This window comes from Camelus bactrianus, chromosome X (genome assembly GCF_048773025.1).
Source record: "Camelus bactrianus isolate YW-2024 breed Bactrian camel chromosome X, ASM4877302v1, whole genome shotgun sequence".
NCBI classification, from domain to species: domain Eukaryota; kingdom Metazoa; phylum Chordata; class Mammalia; order Artiodactyla; family Camelidae; genus Camelus; species Camelus bactrianus.
Genome location: NC_133575.1, coordinates 116,815,750 through 116,832,612, shown reverse-complemented (window position 1 = coordinate 116,832,612; position 16,863 = coordinate 116,815,750). Strand labels below are relative to the sequence as shown.

The window sequence follows — 16,863 nt, the reverse complement described above, 5'->3', positions numbered from 1 at the left end:
GGCAGGCAGAGGGGGAAAGTAGAGATTTTGAAATAATACACCAGGGCATTCTGTTCTTAACAAAGCCCACACCCAAGACAAACGATTATACCTGAGCCTGGCCTGTTGGGGTTTTATCAGAGTCTAGCAGAGCTGGGAAAGGGAAACACCTCACTTCAGCCCCCTCTAGCCATCTTAACCCACCTTAGTGGGGCGGAAACTGAGAAGCACTTGTGAAGGTCACAACCTAGAGGCACAGGCTCACCGAAAGACTCAGGCCTGATCCTTGGACTGTAGACTGCTCCCCCTCCCCCCACACCTCACCAGCGGTAAGTCAAGGCCTTCTTTACTGCATTACTCCTTTACTGCCTGGCTTTCAACAAAGAATTGCAAGGCATACTAAAGGGAAAAAACCACAGTTTGAAGAGACAGAGCAAGCATCAGAAGCAGACAGATATGGCAGGGATGTTGGACTGGCGATTTAAAATTCCATGCTTAATATGCAAAAGCCGTGGAAGGTACCATCTTCAGGGGGTCCTGGGATTAGAAGGAGGCCATCTCTGGGGGGACTGATATTCTGCTGACTACACCTATTGAGAGCACTGCCCTTCAAGAGTCCTGGCTGTGTGTGTGGGCCCAGGGATTATCTCCCAGCTCCCATGGGTGGCCCATGGAAAGCCACGGGAAGAAGATCCCCAGGGAGGAGGGATGGCCTCTGACTCTGGGCTCCTGGGTGTAGATAACACTGTGACAGGTGCTGGCCCTAGAGCTGGTTCATGCCCCTGGACTCAAGGATCCTCATTGTTTCTGAACTTGGAGCCTTCCTCTTATTTTCCCACCAGCTCAGCCAGTCATTCAAGCATGTTTTTAGACTTCATCCTATGTTTTAGGGATTTTGGACAGGAAGGATGTCTCTGGACACCCACATTGTGCACAAAGTCCCCACTGCCTTCTCTTACTGCCCTTGTTTCCACCCACCCTCTGGCTTCTCCTCCACTTCCTGCCACATCTGTGTCCTTGGGAATCACGGCTTTAAAACAACCCTTCTGGCTACAGTGTGCTGAAGGCACTGGAGGCGTCCAGAGCTGCAGCCAGGAGGCCAGGGAGGAGCCAGCCCCAGCTGTCACTTCAAGTGGCCCAGTGGCCTCTGCAGGCTCTCCCTGCCCCCAACCCAGGTCTTTGCAGTCCAAATTCTACACTGCCTCAGCCAGAAGGACACACACTGGGACGTGCAGGTCTTTGGGCGTCCCTCCTCAACTTGGGTCCTGCTGCGGCTCTATCTGGTCATCCCGGGGCTTGGGTCTGACTTTGCACTGAGTCTCAGGGCTCAGCTTCCAAACCCCATGGTCACTTCTGGGTCCCTCCTCCCTTGCTCTCCCCACCACACCGGACACCTGGCATCATTTACTGCTTCATGGGCTCTGTCCCTCCCATTCTGGGAAGTCGACTCCGAGCGGCAGGTCCCGGGCTCACTGCTGCGACAGAGTCCCTGGCCATGTGTGTGGCACAGAGCAGGGGCTCAATGGTTGTGAGTGAACAGGTGACTCAGAGGTTAGGCTGACAGGCAGCGTGGAGGCGAGATGGGAAATGGTGATGTAGGGGTGGGGTGGTGCTCGAGTCCTGATCAGCCCAGCACACCCCACCCCTTCCCAAGCCTCCCTCCCCACCTTTCCACAAACCCTCCAAGGTGCTCAGGAAACAGCTTCCCTCCGTTCAGTATCTTACGGAAACCGTTTATTCAGAAACAATTAAAGAAAGCAACCATGGTGTGGCTTCCGAAGGGACTGCTGGCTAGTGTGCATGTGTGAGCGTTGATACAGACAGACACACACGCGTGCGCGCCGCCCATGAAGGGTATGTACTGAAATGAATGACTGTGTGTGTGCAGCTTGGCCCCTTCCCCGCCCCCCAAACCAACCATGGCTGTGTGGGACCCACAGTGGCAAAATCCAGGCCTTCTTCTCCCCCTCCCCCACCCCCAGCTCTTGCTTTGAGACCCCATCTCCTCCGGCGGCAGTTTGACCACCCTCAGTCACAAAGAGCCCCAGTGATCCTGTCAAGACATCTAGGGGAAGAGGAAAAAAAGCATCTTTTCAAATGTCAAGTGGATAAACAGTCAGGGCGCCAGATGTGCGGCCGGGAACCCGCCCAGTGGCTCCCAGGCCGGCGCCCTCCCCTCTAGCGCTGCCCAGCCAGGAGCCACCCAGAAAGGGGCTGTGCCCATGGATGTGGGGCGGCCACTGTGCCTCCAAGTCCACATCCCCTGGGAGGCCCCCAGTCCCAAGAGGCCCGAGCCCTCTGGGCAGGGGGCGGGAGAGAGTGACTACACTGGTGGTAATGGTGAGCCCCTCCCCATGAGCAGCCATTTGGGTCCAGGGATGGGAGTGGGAGCAGGTCCCTGTGGCAAATGAGGTGGCCGGAACAGGCACACGCCCTTCCTGAAGGGGGAAACCACGGGAGGCTCGGGGCCCAGCCAAGCTGGCCAAGCACACAGGGCCTGGGCCCTGGGAACCAGCAGCCACCTGGAAGAGTTTCTCCGGATGGGAATCCCTATCCCCATCCCCCACTCCCCAAAGGAGAAAGTAACAGTCGCGAAAGAGGCAGGGTCTGGAGCGTGGTTCCGCCCCAAATCGGTGCGGGTCAGGCTGGTGGCCCCAGGCCCAGCCCATAGGCACGTTTAATAGGATTCCCCGTGGATGTTTTGAGTGGGTAGGACAGGTTTCTTCCCACGCCACCCTGGAGGGGCTCCCAGATCCCACCTCGACTCACAGCCCCCACATGAGGTATTGAGCGCCCCCCCACCCCCATCCCACCCCCCCCACCCCCGCCGCTTAGGGTGATCCCCCTCCCGCCTCCTCCCCAGCACATGGGTGATCGGGAGCACCCACTGGGGGGTGGCCCGGGTCCCTATGTGGCGTCCAGCTCGAAGACGCCTTCGCTGGTCGGGGTGGTGAAGAAGGAGGGCGGGTCGGAGGTGGCAGACTCCTGCCCGCCGCTGCCCTGCTCCCGGGCGCGCCTCTCCTCCAGCCGCAGGCTGCGCTCGAAGTCCAGCAGCTGCCCCATGAAGTTGAAGTTGGGCGAGATGTTGGACTTCTTTCTCTTGACCAGGTCGTAGGCATCGTTGAGCGAGAGGTGGAGCTTCTGCATGAGGTAGGCCACGGTGACGGTGACGGAGCGGCTGACGCCCGCCAGGCAGTGAACAAGCACCCCGCAGTTCTGGGACAAAGCCTCGTCTGGTGGGGGGGCAGAGCGGGGGCCCACATGAGATTCGGATGGTGGCCTTCTGGGGGTTCCTGCGCAGCCCCATCCCAGCACTGTCACTGGCAGTCTCTGGGAGCTGGCCCAGCACTGCCTGACCCCAGACGTGCCATCCAGGCTGTGGGGATGGTGGCTGAGCCTGGTGGTACCCTCGTGAGGGAGAAGGAAGAGGCGGGAAAGGCCAGGGGCCAGGTTGGGGAGGGCAGGGAGGGAGGCAGCCGGGGCAGAATGGACTCACCGATGAACGCAATGGCCTCAGGAAAGAACTGGGACAAGTTCTGGCTCCAGTGGTCTGAGATGGGGATCTGCTTGTAGTGAAAGTCGCCGTTCTTCTCGAAGAGGTTAGGGAGGTTGGGGGTGACGTTGAGGATGTAGCGGATGCCCAGTTTGGCCAAGCTCTCCACGTTGGCCGAATCCCTGGCACTGCCCAGGTAGAGGTTGGGCAGGATCTGCACGGGGAAGGATGGCAGCAGCCCCGCTGGGGGGGGCGTGGCGCCCTCCGAATCCAGGCCACAGCTCATGGAGTCGCGGTCGGGCTCGGATTCCCCGTCTGAGCAATCGGAGCCCAGGTACAGGCTGCCGAGCCCCACCACTGGGCTTGGCACTGGGGCCATGCTTGGGCCACCATGGCTGCTGAGGCTGGTCTCACATAGATGAGGGCACTCGGCCTGGAATCTGCTGAAGCCACCTGGGAGGGGAGAAGGGGAGAGTCCCATTGATCTGGACCCCTGGGCAGCCAAGTGCCCAGGCTGGGGATAGGGAACCAACCCTAGTCAGCCCTGATCCTCGAGGAACTTGTCGGTGTCCCCAGGGGGAACTCGAAAGCCAGCAGCCTGGTATCCCTTGTGGCGGCTACTTCTCTGGACAGCAAGTGCCCACTGCAGCTGTAAGACACTGGGCCCAGGCAGAGCCGCCCAAAGAGGATCTTATACCGCCAGGGCCAGGCCAAGGCAGGCACGGGAGCTCAACAGAGTTTAGATGCACTGTCAGCATTAGGGAGGACAGCAGCCATCAGTTAAAGAATCAGAAAGGTTCACATGTGAGTTCTCTGCCTGGGTGTCTCCCGATCCAGCTTGACCAGAAGCACCTCAAGGGCAGAGGCCAGGTCACAGCCATCTTTGTGCTCTCTTCAGGGATGAAGTGGGACCCCAAGGAGCAAAGGGCCTGGGGGAGAGGGTGGCGTTCCACCCGTATGGTCCCAAAGTCCCAAGAAGTGAGTATTTCCATCTACAAATAACTACTATTTCCCAGGGCTGGGCCTGGAAATCCAACATTTTATTTATTTCTGTATCACTGTGCATTCAGAATGCAGGAAGGGACGATGCCCCAATGACCCTCCTCGATGGGGAGGTGTGGACAGCTGGCTCTGTAGGTTCATGGGAACCCTGTCCCTACTCTGGATCTCTGGGGGTGTTTGACTTGGCAAGGAGCCAACATGCCTGTATCAGCCTGTCTCCCCTCCGCCCCCAGTCCTGCCATGACTATGGCCGGGGCAGGTCTCTGCCTCCTCCTGCCTTCCCCGCCTCTCTCCCTCTCTCTTCCCCTCCCCTATCCAGACCCTTTGCAGACGGAGATTCGTCCTCCTGTGGCTCCTGCCTCCTTTGCCCATGGCTGAATGAACAGCTACAGGAGGTGGTGATACCACGGGGAGGGGGCTGGGAGCCCACACTGGGTACTCCATTCTTCAGCATCCAGGGAGCCAGGTCAGCTCAGCTGGTTCTCCCCATTTTCCAGACTCAGAAACTGGGGCTCTCAAGAGTGAAGGACTTCTCCAAGATCATGCACGGGGAAGGGAATCTGACCTCCACTTTTGACAAAATGAGGCCGGGTTTGCCCAAAGTCAAATGAATTATGACTGCCCTGGGATGGTGGGGACCTGCCTCCCCTGGGCCGGGGTCCTCCCCAGGCTGGCACCTGCCAGGCCACCACGCCCACCTACCCTGTAGGTAGTAGGCCAGGTAGCCTTCTTCCCGCAGCTTCTGGAGCAGGGTGCCCAACACCGACTCGGCCTCCCACTCCTCGGCCTCGGCCTCGGCCTCCCCACGCCTGTGCCTGCCCCCGCCCTGGTCGTACAGGAGCACTGGGGCGGGCGGGGGCGGCTGCAGCGGCGGCCCAGGCAGGAGCGCGCGCACCGACAGGCTCCCCCGCCGCAGGCGGCGCAGCAGCAGCGCAGGCAGGGCCACGCTCAGCGCCCCGCCGATGCGCGCCGACTCGTACAGCTCACGGCTGCGGCAGTCCAGGAGCAGCAGACGCGGCCGTGGGGGCGACAGCTCCCGGCGCAGCCACAGGCACGAGCGGCCCAGACCCTCCATGGGCTCGCGGCTTCTGGCACGTCGGGCCTCTGGAGCTGCGGAGAGAGGGAAGGCGAGCAACGTGAGCCCGCGTCCTTTGCGCCCGGCTGCCAAGGGGTGAGGGCCCAGGGGCCAAGACGTGAAGCCAACCCCGTGTCTTGAAGGTGGGCGCCTAGGGTCCCGCAGGGACACCCCTCTACTGCATGACTCTCTTCCCGCGCCCCTCCCACAGTAAGGATTACGCTCCCCGTGCGCCCCAAGAAAAACACCCGAGGCAGCCACTCGCGCTGCTCTCCACCCCGGGAAGTGCGAGAGGTCCTCCAGAAGAGGAAGAAGGCTGGGCGTCCAGCGGCCCCTTGGAGAGCTGTGGGTCCCTTCCCCACCTCTCCTGGGGACCCAGGGCCGCGGCCACCTTCCCCTACACCCCCTTTCCACATCTCTCAGTCTGCCGCCTGCCCCGCAATCACTCCCCATCTTTGAGCTTCCGACTATGGGGGAGTGTGCACGTGAGAGCGGGTCAAGGCCGAGATCTCTCCCAAGGCCAGGTGGGCCTGGGGGAACAGAAGTGGTGCCTAGGTGATGGACCTCGGCAGGCTGGACCTCTAGGAACTGACCTGGCTCTGGTCCCTCTCCTCCGCCTCCCCTTCCCCCACGAGAAAACAAAAGGAGAGAAACCTGGAGCTTGATCCCGCGGCGGGTGGCCGCACGCGGATGTCCCAGCCACGGCCACCGCGGACTGAGGGGCGCCGTCCCCGGGCAGGGTGTCCCCGGGCCCGGCCACCGGCAAGAAGGCGGGGCAGCGGAGCAGACGCGCACGTGGAGTGGAGGCCGAGTCTACTCGCCGCCCGCGCACCCGCCGCTTCCTGGCAGTGAAGACCCTGCTTCCACCTTGGAAGCTGCTGCCTTTGGACTCAAGAGTTGCCGTTCAGAGGGGCGGGGCGGCGGGGGCGGGCCCAGGGGGGCCAGCGAGCCAACGGGTGCCAGCGAAAGCAGTCGAGTGGGCCCCGCAAGTGGCGCGCTGGGCTGGGGCTTCCACCGGAGCGGGACAGGGCCGGGGCAGAGGCCAAGGGCAGGTCAGGGGCCCAGCAGGGGACCAGCTGCAGCTCCCCTGGCCGGCGCCAGTCAGGCCCCTGGAGGCAGGGGGAGGGGTGGGGACAAGAGCCCAGTGCCCCTGCCCCAGAGGCTGCCTCCAGTCCTCCTCACTTGGGGTGACCCTGGACCGTCATGTCCCCTAACTGGGCTTCAGTGGCCTCATCTATATAACAGGCTCAGCTTAGCTACCACCTCTGGCTCCCATGGGATGCCAGTGAAATCACAGAGGGGAGGAGGAAGCAGGACCAGAAACCATGGCTGCTTTCTGGTCCAGAACTCTGCCCAAGGCTAGCTGGAGGGCTAGGCAGGCAGAGGGCGGCTTTTGGGCACCCCAATAGCTTCACCCGCACAGGCCAGACCAAAGGCTTTAAAGTCACCAGGAGCTCTGCACTCTCAGCCCTAAACTGGGGTGCTCTGTTCTTGTCACCTTATTGATCCTGGGAGTCATCCCTACCCCTCCTTTTGCCCCCTCCCTAGTTGATTGGAGGCAAGTAGTTTCTACTTAAATGTCTCTTACATCTGTACTTTTCCCTCTGCCCCCTGCACTGCCCAGGTCCCCAGCATGGCTTCCAGAGCACCCTCCCTACCTCCGGGCCTCTCTGCCCCAAACCCCCTCAGCCCTGCCCTGCAGCAGATCATTTGCTCAGCAATGGCTGGTGGCCTCCATACCTTCCATGGACACAGGATGATGAACAGGCAGGACACACTAGGTCCCTGCTTGCACGGCACTCCCAGGCCAGCAGGACAGGTCAGTAATAAACAGGGAGATGGAACAAGATAACACTGGGTGTGTTAAGTGCTGAGACAATGAAATGAGGTTGGGGGGGTGGTTCTGAAAAGTCTGGCTCTATGGCCCTTCTCTGCTTAAAACCTGTCTAAAGCAAATAGCAGAGTTGAAGGAAAATGTACAAAAGATAAGATAAAGTGCATACAAACGAATCAAAAGGTCAAGACTCCTATAGATAAATGGGCAAGGAACCAGAAGACACTGCATGAAGGAGGAAATGTAACTGGTACAAGGCGTTTAGGGGAAGGTTCAACCCCAGACATGGAAGGAAAGTTAATTGAAAAAACAAGGATGATGGAAAACACGGTAACCCTTCCCACTGTTACATTAGGAAAAAGTTCTCAAAATGAGAACACCCAATGCTGGCAAGGGTGCTGTGAAATAGGCCCGCTGCTCTACTGCTGGTTGCTAAATGATTCCCTGTTGGTTCTCTGCTGGTACTGCCCTTTCGGAAATAAATTTGGTTATGCGCACCCTCTGGCCACTTTGGGGACTGTACCCCAAGGAACTATGTAAAAGAAGGCAGAGCTGTGCACACAGGGTGGGTACCACAAGACATATAACTAAGGCGTGCAGGGTACAAAGCCACTGGAAGGCCACTGTTTAGGATAGTTCAGTCCAGGGCAACTGCCAGACCCTTCCCATGAACCAGAGTAAGATGAGAAAACTAGGGTGGTAATGCTGGGGAGAGGGCAGGGTACAGAGAGGTCACCTCCAAGGGGCCTCCAGTTACCCCCTCCCTCCCTCCCTCCTTTCCCAGCCTAGTGGGCCACCGGCCTGGGACTCATCTCTGGCCCCAGCCCAGCACGTCCTGGTCTCTGGGAAGAGTCCCACCGCCTGCATCCAGGGGCCTCAGGCAGCTGGGCTGTGTCCCCTCCTCCAGCCCGGGGCCTCCTCCTCTGCAGCCTGTCCTTCCCCAGGCCCCTCAAGGTGTCCCACTCTGGGCAGGCTTCTGTCTCCGGGGCCAGCCTGCCATCTCCCTCCTCTTTGCTCAGACCTTAGTGCCCTGAAGTTGCAATGCCCACCTGGGGCCAGAGCAGAGGAGGGGGCACTTCCTTTCCCTCACATCCTAGCTCCCAGAGGCAGAGGTGGGCTGCCACCTGCCCATAGGTCCTAAGCCTGGGGGCTCCATCCAGACTTGCTGCAGCTGTGGGCAGGAGGCTGGGGTGGGCAAGGGTTGAAGGCACCAACAAGGGATTCTGCCACGTGTCAGCCTGTGGTGTCTGGCCTGACACCCCACCTGACAAAGAGGTGGAGAGATACATGCCCTGGCGTGGGGGCTCAGTGTGGCTGGAGGGAGGAATCCCAAACCCCGCAGGAGGTAGGAGCTCCTGAGGTGCCTGAGCAGACTTTCTGGAGAGAGCTCCCTGGGGGAGGTGACCAGAGCCCCGCTGGGCAGAGGAGGATGAGGAAGGAGGCAACTCCAAGAAGCCCCCCCCCGCCCCCACCACGTTGGTTGTGCGGTCGATGGGGGGAGGTCTGCGCCTCCCAACGCCTGAAGAGTGGCTCCCCTGCACCTAGCTCCAGACCCCTGCTGCCAAGTCCCTCACCCACCCCGGGAGAAAGCGTTCAGGAGAGGGATTCAATCTCGAAAGTGAGTGCTCACTGCCCGGCGCCGGCGGCGCCCGCTGCGCCAGCAGCAGGACAAACTGGAACCTGTTGCCACCTCCGCACTGCAGGGCTGAGCGCAGCCAAGCCCCCCCTCCTCCGACCCTCGCCGGGCCCGCCCGCACTCGGGCCCCCTGCAGCGCCTGCTCTGGGCGCTGGCCCCGCCCCGCACCCGCTCCCCGTGCGCGCTGGGCAGGGGGAGGCGGCGCCGCGCGCCCGGGCTTCGCCAGGCCCCCTCCGGCGGGCGGAGCCAGGCCCCGCGCTCGCCCTGGGGTGGGCGCTGCGCCCGCCGCCCCAGCTCCCGCCGGGAGCCCCTGGCCTCCGCCCGGCTTGACCAGTGCCCCTTGGAGGCCGCGGCAACGCTGCTGCCCGTAGGCCTCGTCCGCGCCGCGTGCGCCCTCTGGTCCCCAGGGCCTCCGGAGAGCGGTGCCTCGCCTCCCTCTCCATCCCCCCAACCCGAAATACACGGTTCCCGCCGGGCCCAGTGGCAGGATTTCGGCTGTCGCGGCCCGGTCACATGGCCAGGAGCACAACTCCCAGCGACCGCGTTTCTGCCAAATCCAGTGTCTTTTCCACCAAATCCACTTTCCGCTGGGGATGGCTTTCTGCTTTTCCTGGTCGGTCTCCTCGCGGGACTGGGAGTTCCTCCAAGGCAGGAGCGGGTGTGTCCCCGGCCCCTCGCTGGCCCCAGCCCCCAGTAAAGGGCCTGGCACACGGCGCTCACGGAAGAAATGCTCGTTAACAAAGAAGGCATGAATGAATGAAACCAATTGTTGCATGAGGGAGCCCAGGAGGGTGCTGCTCCTGCTTTCTCTCTCCGCGGGTCACACACTCCTCCCTCTCAGACACGCACAGGAACACGTGCACCCATGGCCCGCACCCACGGCATTCCCCCACCGCACACGCAGACAGGCACACACACTGCGCTCCGACTCCTGCCCTCAGGAAACCTACCTACTACGTGCGGGCCGGCAACTGGTGCCCCTTTGGCCCCAGCTGGGCCGCTTCCATGTCAGTGCCTGCCACTCCTTTCCTCTCCCCTGCCCATCTCCCCACCCTCGACATCTAAGTACGGTACCTTGCATCCCAAGTGCCTTCCTTATTTCTTAAGGAAGAGGCCAAGTCAGTCGCGGAGGAGACTCGAGGTCTATTTAGGGAGGCACCTGGGGGGCCCTCAGGATGGTGAGCCGCTGCTGCCAAAGGCAAGCCAGAGGCGCCTGGCAGAGATGCCACCAAATGCTGCAGCCTCTAGAGCCCGTGTGCCAGGTGTTGGGGGGTGGTGGTGGGAGGGACTCAGGGATGTGCTGGGGGATATTGAGGGCTATTTGCGATGGGGGTGGGGCAGGGTGCTGGAGAGCAGGAATCCAGCAGGTGTGCATACGCGTTGGGGTGTATGAGAGTGAGCGCTCGGGATGCTAGAGGTGTGTGCCTGGGGGGAGTGGGCCTGGCTTCGGAGAGTGGGGAGTGTCGGCCTCTGGGGGTGTGGGTTAGTGTTGGGGCTTAGTGTTGGGGCTTCGTTCAGGGGTGGGTGGATTGCAATGTCTCTGGGCTGGGAACGTGGGTGGGGTGTCTGTAATGAGCATATGGGGAGTTGGAGATGGTGGGGGCACGGTGAGGAGAGCTATGTTAGTGCAGATATCGTAGGGATGTGCTGGGCGTGTGTGTGTGCGCGCGCGCGCGCCTGGGTGTGTACTGAGGCGTGGCAGCGTCTGGGATGGGTGCTGGCCTGAGTTGGGGACAGTAGTGGATGGTGTTCGTGGCTGCTGGCGTGTGCACTGCAGGGACCTGGGTCCGTGGTGCATGGTTTGTGCACGCGCGTGTAAGTGCCAGGGGGTGTGCGTGGCCGAGGACGCGGGAGGTGCAACGGCGGGATGCGGGGGGTGTGAGGTGGCAGGACCGACCTAGTGGGTCTCGTAGGGGCGCGTGCCTGGGACTCGCAGAGGCGCGTGCGTCGGCCCGTGGGGTGCGCGTTGGCAAGACTTTGGGGGTGCAGGGTGGAGGAGCGCACGTCGGGGGGGCGGTCAGGCAGGGTGGGGGTGGGGTGGTGCCCGGGCGCCGCGTGCTCCGCTCACCTCCGCTCACCTCCGTTCCGCTCGGCTTCCTGCGCCGGCTCCGCGTGTCGCGGCCGGGAAGTTTCCGAAGCCGGGGCGGCGGGAAGCGCCACAACCGCTGCCGCCGAGCGCCACCGGAGCCTCGGGCGGCGGCCTCGCCTAGAGCCGAGGGGCCGCCGCCGCCGCCGCCGCCGCCGCTGCGGAGGGAAACTCCAAATCCCGCCTCCGCCGCCGCCTCCTCCCCTCCCGTCGCCGTCTTCTCCGCCCCCTGCCCAGGAGGGGCAATGTCGCCGGCGGCGCGCAGGGAGGGAGCGGGGAGGGGCCGCGGCCTGGCGTCTCCCTCCACCTCCCCCGCCCGCCTTACTCCCACCTGCCAGCCTCTGCCCGCTCTGCCCGCGGTGGCCCCTCTCTGGGATGCTTCCTGCAGCCCTCCGCCCTCAACAGCTTGGGGCGCGGGCGTGGAGGGGGAGGCCCTGACCTAGGCTGAGCCTGGGAGGGGAGAGGTTTGCTCCGAAGAGTCTAGCTGGCACCCTTGCTTCCCTCAAGAGGACCCATCTAGGACCGGGAACAGCTTGGCCCCCAGAGTCATCTCCTGCTGCCGCAGGGGTGAGGACATAAGGACCAGATGACAGCACCACCAGTGCCCCCAACCACCAGGTTCCCCTGCACGGTCTTCTCTCTTCTCAACGTATCAGATTCTGGCTAATAGTAATAGTATTTGGGTCTCAGTGCCTGGAAGGGGTGGAGACAGGCCGTTGGGGGTGGGGCTGGGAGGGGGGGCTGTTGTCACCGGGCCCAGTTTGCTTTCCTCTGCACCGAAGACCACAAGCATCACCATCAGGGGCCTCATTTTGTCCAGTCTGGGACTCAGAGGAGATGTTCCTGTGCTATAGCTAGGGAAACTGAGGCGGTGGTTTCCCGGTGATCATGCAGCAATGTAGGGACAGAGCCCGACTGGGCTCAAGGCTGGGACAACATGGAGAGGGAGGTGGGTAGAGCTGGGATGCCGCACACGTGAGGGGGCAGCCAAGGAAGGCCTGGCCACCTGGCTAGTGTCTGCGGCAGCCTGGAATTCCCCTGAGTCATCACCCCTGGAAAAGAGAGGAGAGGGGCAGCTTTGTTTCCTCATCCGTAAGTTGGGGGCGACGGGCAGACCTCATCACCTCCAAGGGCCCTCCTAGCTTTGCTGTGCTTTCTATCCAGGGTGTGGGAGCCAGGGCGGGGCCCTGCTGCCACTAGCCTGGCATGTCCACCCTGCCCTTTGCCTCTTCCAGCCTCAGCAGATGCCTGCCTTGACGACTCTCTCCCTGCTTTGGCCCCTGGGCTTTTCTGGGCTGGACCCCGTGGTGGGTGCATCTGACAGGTGGGCCCAAGGTGCCCTGGGCCGGCCTGACCTTTCACCTCCCCTTAAGCATCCAGGCTCCAGGGTCCAGTCTGGAGTTGAACTGCCCAAACGACACCACATAGGTGAGCAAATGAAACTGTGGGTCTTGCTGCTCGACCCCATGCTTCCCTGACCATCCACACTGCCAGCTGTCCTGAAGTCAGGGGGCTTTGCTAAGAAATCAACATGTGCTCACAGCTGTACCATTCAGCGGTAGGACCATTTTATCTGTCAAAATGTGAAAATACACGGAGACCACAAAAGATGGGGCTGCCCGCCCCCCACCAGTGATCCTCCCTTTTGGGGAAGACATATGGCAGCCGTGCCCAGGACCCTGGGCACTCAGTTGGCCCCCTGCAAAGACTTGGTGAGCTGACTCACAGAGGAGTTTCTGGAAAGGTTGGATAACCAACCACTACCCCCCCCCCCGCCCCGCCTGTGCTTTAGTGACTCAAGGCTGAACGGCTGGAGGAGGAACATTTGGATTGAATGATGCTGCCCCTCATCCCTGCAAAGCTCCTACCCCAGCCCTCCCGCAGTGCCTCTGCTCCCCAGGCAATGAGACCCACCCAGCACGGGAAGAGAAGAAAGCCACCACGAGCAGCCAGGCCAGTCCTAGAAGCTCTAAAGGCACAGGACTGCCCCGCCCGGGGAAATGGGGCCTCCGTCCTTAACCCTAGGGACGTGTCTTGGTGAACAAGGCCTGGCCTGGGCCCTATTGAGGAATAAAATGGAAAACTTTCTCTAAGAGGACTTGAGTGAGAGGCCATCCGTGTTGGAATCTGAGGTAGTTCTGAAGGCACAGCTGGACCTCTGTCTCTCCGAAGCAGCCAAGCCCACGTGCTCAGATACTGTCTTCTCCTAACAGAAATCTCAGTAGGGAAGACTGGGTGGTTCCAGCCCTCACCCTCACCTCTGCAGCCCTGCCCCCTCTCCCGCCAGCACCCCCTACCCCCCTGTGGCTTGGAGGGAACTGCATGGGTGGAAAGCTGGGCCGAGTGTACCATGGTGGGCCTTTGGCTGAAGATGGCTGTACTAGTGAAGGGACACCTTGTTCAGGTCCTGGTTCCGGGTCACTTTCCAGACAATCGTGGCTTTGAGGAGAGGCCCATTCCACTTGGTCCTTGTGTGGACCCCCTGCTCCCACCCGGGGCTCAGGCACTGGGGTGCACACACAAGCGAGGTTTCATTTCTGGGCAACCATCAGGTCCCACAGAGCAGCGTCTGCCACTGAAGCCATTTGCTCACATGACAACCGCCCCCCAGGCCGCCACTGGGTAACAGGCTTCATTCCACCCCTCCCCCATCTGAGGCACTTTAGCCAGCATCTTCTAGACACGTCTCCCTACCAGTTGCCATGCCTTCAGGGGCACATGCTAGACCTTATTCCGGAGCATCCCGCCTGCCTGCTGCAGCTCCCAGCAGAACCACAGCTAGCCAGGCGTTTTTAACCAAATGGCCCTGGGGTGGCTCTCAGATCACCACTTGCAACCCAGGTGAAAGAGTGAGGGTAGGAGCTAGGCGGGGCCAGGAGCGGTGGAGGGGGGAGGGCCGAGCTGTGCAGCACAGCAGCCATTGATTTCCGAGGGGCCAGGACCTCGGGAGCCATTAACACCCCCATTCCGGGAGAGCTCAGGTTCAGGTTCAATAACCTGGTTATAAACCCCCTCCAGCCAGCTGCACAGGCTCCCTCTCCTTGTCTTGTCCTCCCAAGAAGCAGTGCGCGGGTCTGGATATACATTACAGATGAGATAATCCTTTTACCGGGAGAGAGCCAGACACCCACACCCATTGGCTGGACTGGCAAAGGGAGGCGAGAGGGAAGAGGGGGAGAGTGGTGGAAAGTGAGGAGAGAGAGGGCCGAATGGGGCCAGGAGAGAGGGGAGCTACCAAGGGTGGAGGGGCAGGTCAGGAGCTTCGGGGTGCAGAGGGCCTGTAGGGAGCCCTTCCTCTGCTGCGGGACTCCACACCCGCCACTCCTGCCAATGGCTCTGATGAAGGTCTCTGTGAGGGGCCCACCTGGCTTTCTGGCCGTATCTCTCCATCCCCCTCCAGGAATGTGCCTCTTGAGTTAGGCCATGTCATCACAGGAAAGGTTACAGGAAGCAGGCCATGAAGTCCGACCCAGGTGGGGGCTCAATCTGACTCCTGGTCCCAGCTTAGTCCTCTTTGAAGGACTTTTTCTCGTCTGATCCTCCGGGGTCTGCCCTCTTGATGGCAGCAAGGAGTTCCTTGTCTGGCCACCTCCCCCTGCTGCCTCCTGCTCCTCCTCCCAACACTGCAAGGCCCAGCCTGGGCCCCTGGTGGCTCCTCGCACCCAGCCGGAGGCCTGACACCATCTGTACCTCTCCTCCCACTGCTGGAGCTTTCCACCCCTCCCCCCACCCCCGGGCTGGTCTGGGAGCCTCTCTGCAGGCCTCCCTCTGGGCACCGAAGCCCTAGTCCGTCCCTCACAGTGACTGAGGTAGGTGGAGGCAGGAGGGAGCTAAGGCCCAGGGCAGTGACTTGGCCAGAGCCCCGCAGCAGCGGTAGTGAAGCCGGGGCCTGAACCCAGAGCTGCATGTAGGAAGCACCCTCCAGAGCAGGAGCCAGCAGCAAAGCTGGCGCTGTGGGCGGGCCCTCGGGGCCTGGGCCTCAGGAGGGTGCTAGGCAGGGTGGGCTCCCAGAGCCACTTGGCAGCTGGGAGGGAGACTGGAGTGGGGCCCTACCAAGCCGAGTCATGCAGCCTTTTGAAGCACTACTGTCACCGAAGTTTCCAGCTGACAAATTACAGTTTGGGAGCCAGCCTTACATGCTTGCAAGGAAGACATCGTCACAAGACCCTCGAATAATGAGAACTGGTAGCTCCCCCATAACTGTGCTAGGAACAAGGACAAGGAGCCTTCGACCTGAGGGAACCAAGGCACAGAGAGACAAGGCCAAGGACCCCAGCCAGGCCCCAGCCTCCAAAAAGCGGACTGCCTCTGCCTTTGGGGGCTTGGATTCTAATCCAGGTCATTATTTCTTGTAGGTTTGGGGGCCGGCAGGAGGGGGCCAGTGATGCAGCCAGAGCAGGGAAGGATGCAGCTCCTGGTCACAGAGGGGCCCTAAAAGCTGCTCACACAGCCCGAGCTGGCAATGAGCCAGCTGCGGTGGCAAGGGCTTGGTCTGCCTTGGAGTCCAGGCCAGCCCTGCCAGGGTGGGGCCTGAGGCTGTGGCCCAAGGGTGACAGAGATCCCTGGAGCAGGTGCCCTCCAGCCCAGATGAGGGCCTTCTCTTCTGCCACCATCTCTTGGCCCTGCCCCTGCCGTCCGGGCAGCACCCTCACTCTGCTTTCGCTGCCCCCTCCCCACTTTCCTGCTTGAGAGACTTGACATGAGGAAGGCGCAGATATTTCTGCCAACTCCGTGGGGATGTTTCCCATCTAAATTTAGAGAGTAGCTGTTAGCCCGCAGTACCTGCTTCCCACGGAGAGGAGGGCGCAGAGCGGCCCCTGGGCAGGGACGGGGTGGGGTACAACTAGGGCCCGATGGCAGTGAAGCGAGGGGGTCAGTCTCCTTGTCTACTGGGAAGTGGGTGCCAGCGAGCCCCTGTCCCAGAGACACCACGGGCAGGAAGGGGACAGCCACAGCCCCTCACCTGAAGCTGGCCCTCTCAGCAGGAGGCTGTGAGCGGTCACTGAGTTCCTTGCCGAGGTCTTCGCTATCCTGCCTGTTGATGACAGGGTAATAGTTCTCAGGGCCATCTCCATCTTTCACCGTGGGCCTGGGCAGTGTGGCGGATCACTCCCGGCACCCACTTTCTCCCGTGGGATACAGGCATGGGAGGGCCTTGCCTGGTACCTGGCAGGTGGTGAGCACTCGGTGCCTTTGAGCTAGGGCCCCCTCTTTTGCCAGCAGCAGTTCATTGTTACAGAGAGATAAGGCGCAGCCTGTGAGGACTTGCAGCGTCAGCAACCCGGAGCAATGGCCTGAGACTGGTTTTCTAGCCCTTGAAAGTCTCTCGTCGCTGCACCCCTACTTCGAGGGCAGCTGTTGGGGCTGGCATGGATGGGGCCATGAAGGGAACACAGAGCCCGATGTGTCAACCTGCAAGGCTTGGCTCTTGGGACCTGCTGTTGGAGACCTTACCAGAGCCACAGGGACTGTGATGGTAGCCTTAGCCTCCCCATGGCAGACCTGGCTTGAGCTGCCTGTTCTCCGCAGCCCCAGAGGAGAAAGGGGGGGGTCAAAGATGGAGTCCCCAAGTCTATAAGGCAATCATCAGAACGAAGTCACCATGGCCCAGATGCAAGCTTCTGGGGCTCCGGTTCTCAGTAACGGCCCCATTCACCATGGTAACTAGGGAGAGAAGTGTCCAGAAGTTGTCTTCAGGAAGGTGGACATGGGCTCAGAACACTGTCAGCCAAGCCTACCCTTCCCCCATGGCTCTCAC

The 16,863-nt window shown here is 61.5% G+C and overlaps 1 protein-coding gene across 4 annotated transcripts; it reads right to left on the bottom strand.

Moving 5' to 3' along the window:
- Window positions 1–1,696: 1,696 nt before the first annotated feature.
- DUSP9 (dual specificity phosphatase 9) lies at window positions 1,697–11,246 on the bottom strand. 4 transcript variants are annotated; one of them, XM_074359172.1, is made up of 4 exons: window positions 11,098–11,246; window positions 5,177–5,584; window positions 3,476–3,925; window positions 1,697–3,120 (listed from the first exon to the last, which is right to left on the bottom strand). In XM_074359172.1, the coding sequence occupies exons 2-4, from the start codon at window positions 5,547–5,549 to the stop codon at window positions 2,657–2,659; spliced, it is 1,287 nt and encodes a 428-aa protein (XP_074215273.1). In that variant the 5' UTR covers window positions 5,550–5,584; window positions 11,098–11,246; the 3' UTR covers window positions 1,697–2,656. The 4 variants fall into 4 exon arrangements, with proteins under 4 accessions (XP_074215273.1, XP_074215272.1, XP_074215271.1 ...); XM_074359171.1 differs by having other exon boundaries at window positions 11,088–11,243; XM_074359170.1 differs by lacking the exon at window positions 11,098–11,246 and adding an exon at window positions 6,204–8,147.
- Between the last annotated feature and the right edge of the window lie 5,617 nt (window positions 11,247–16,863).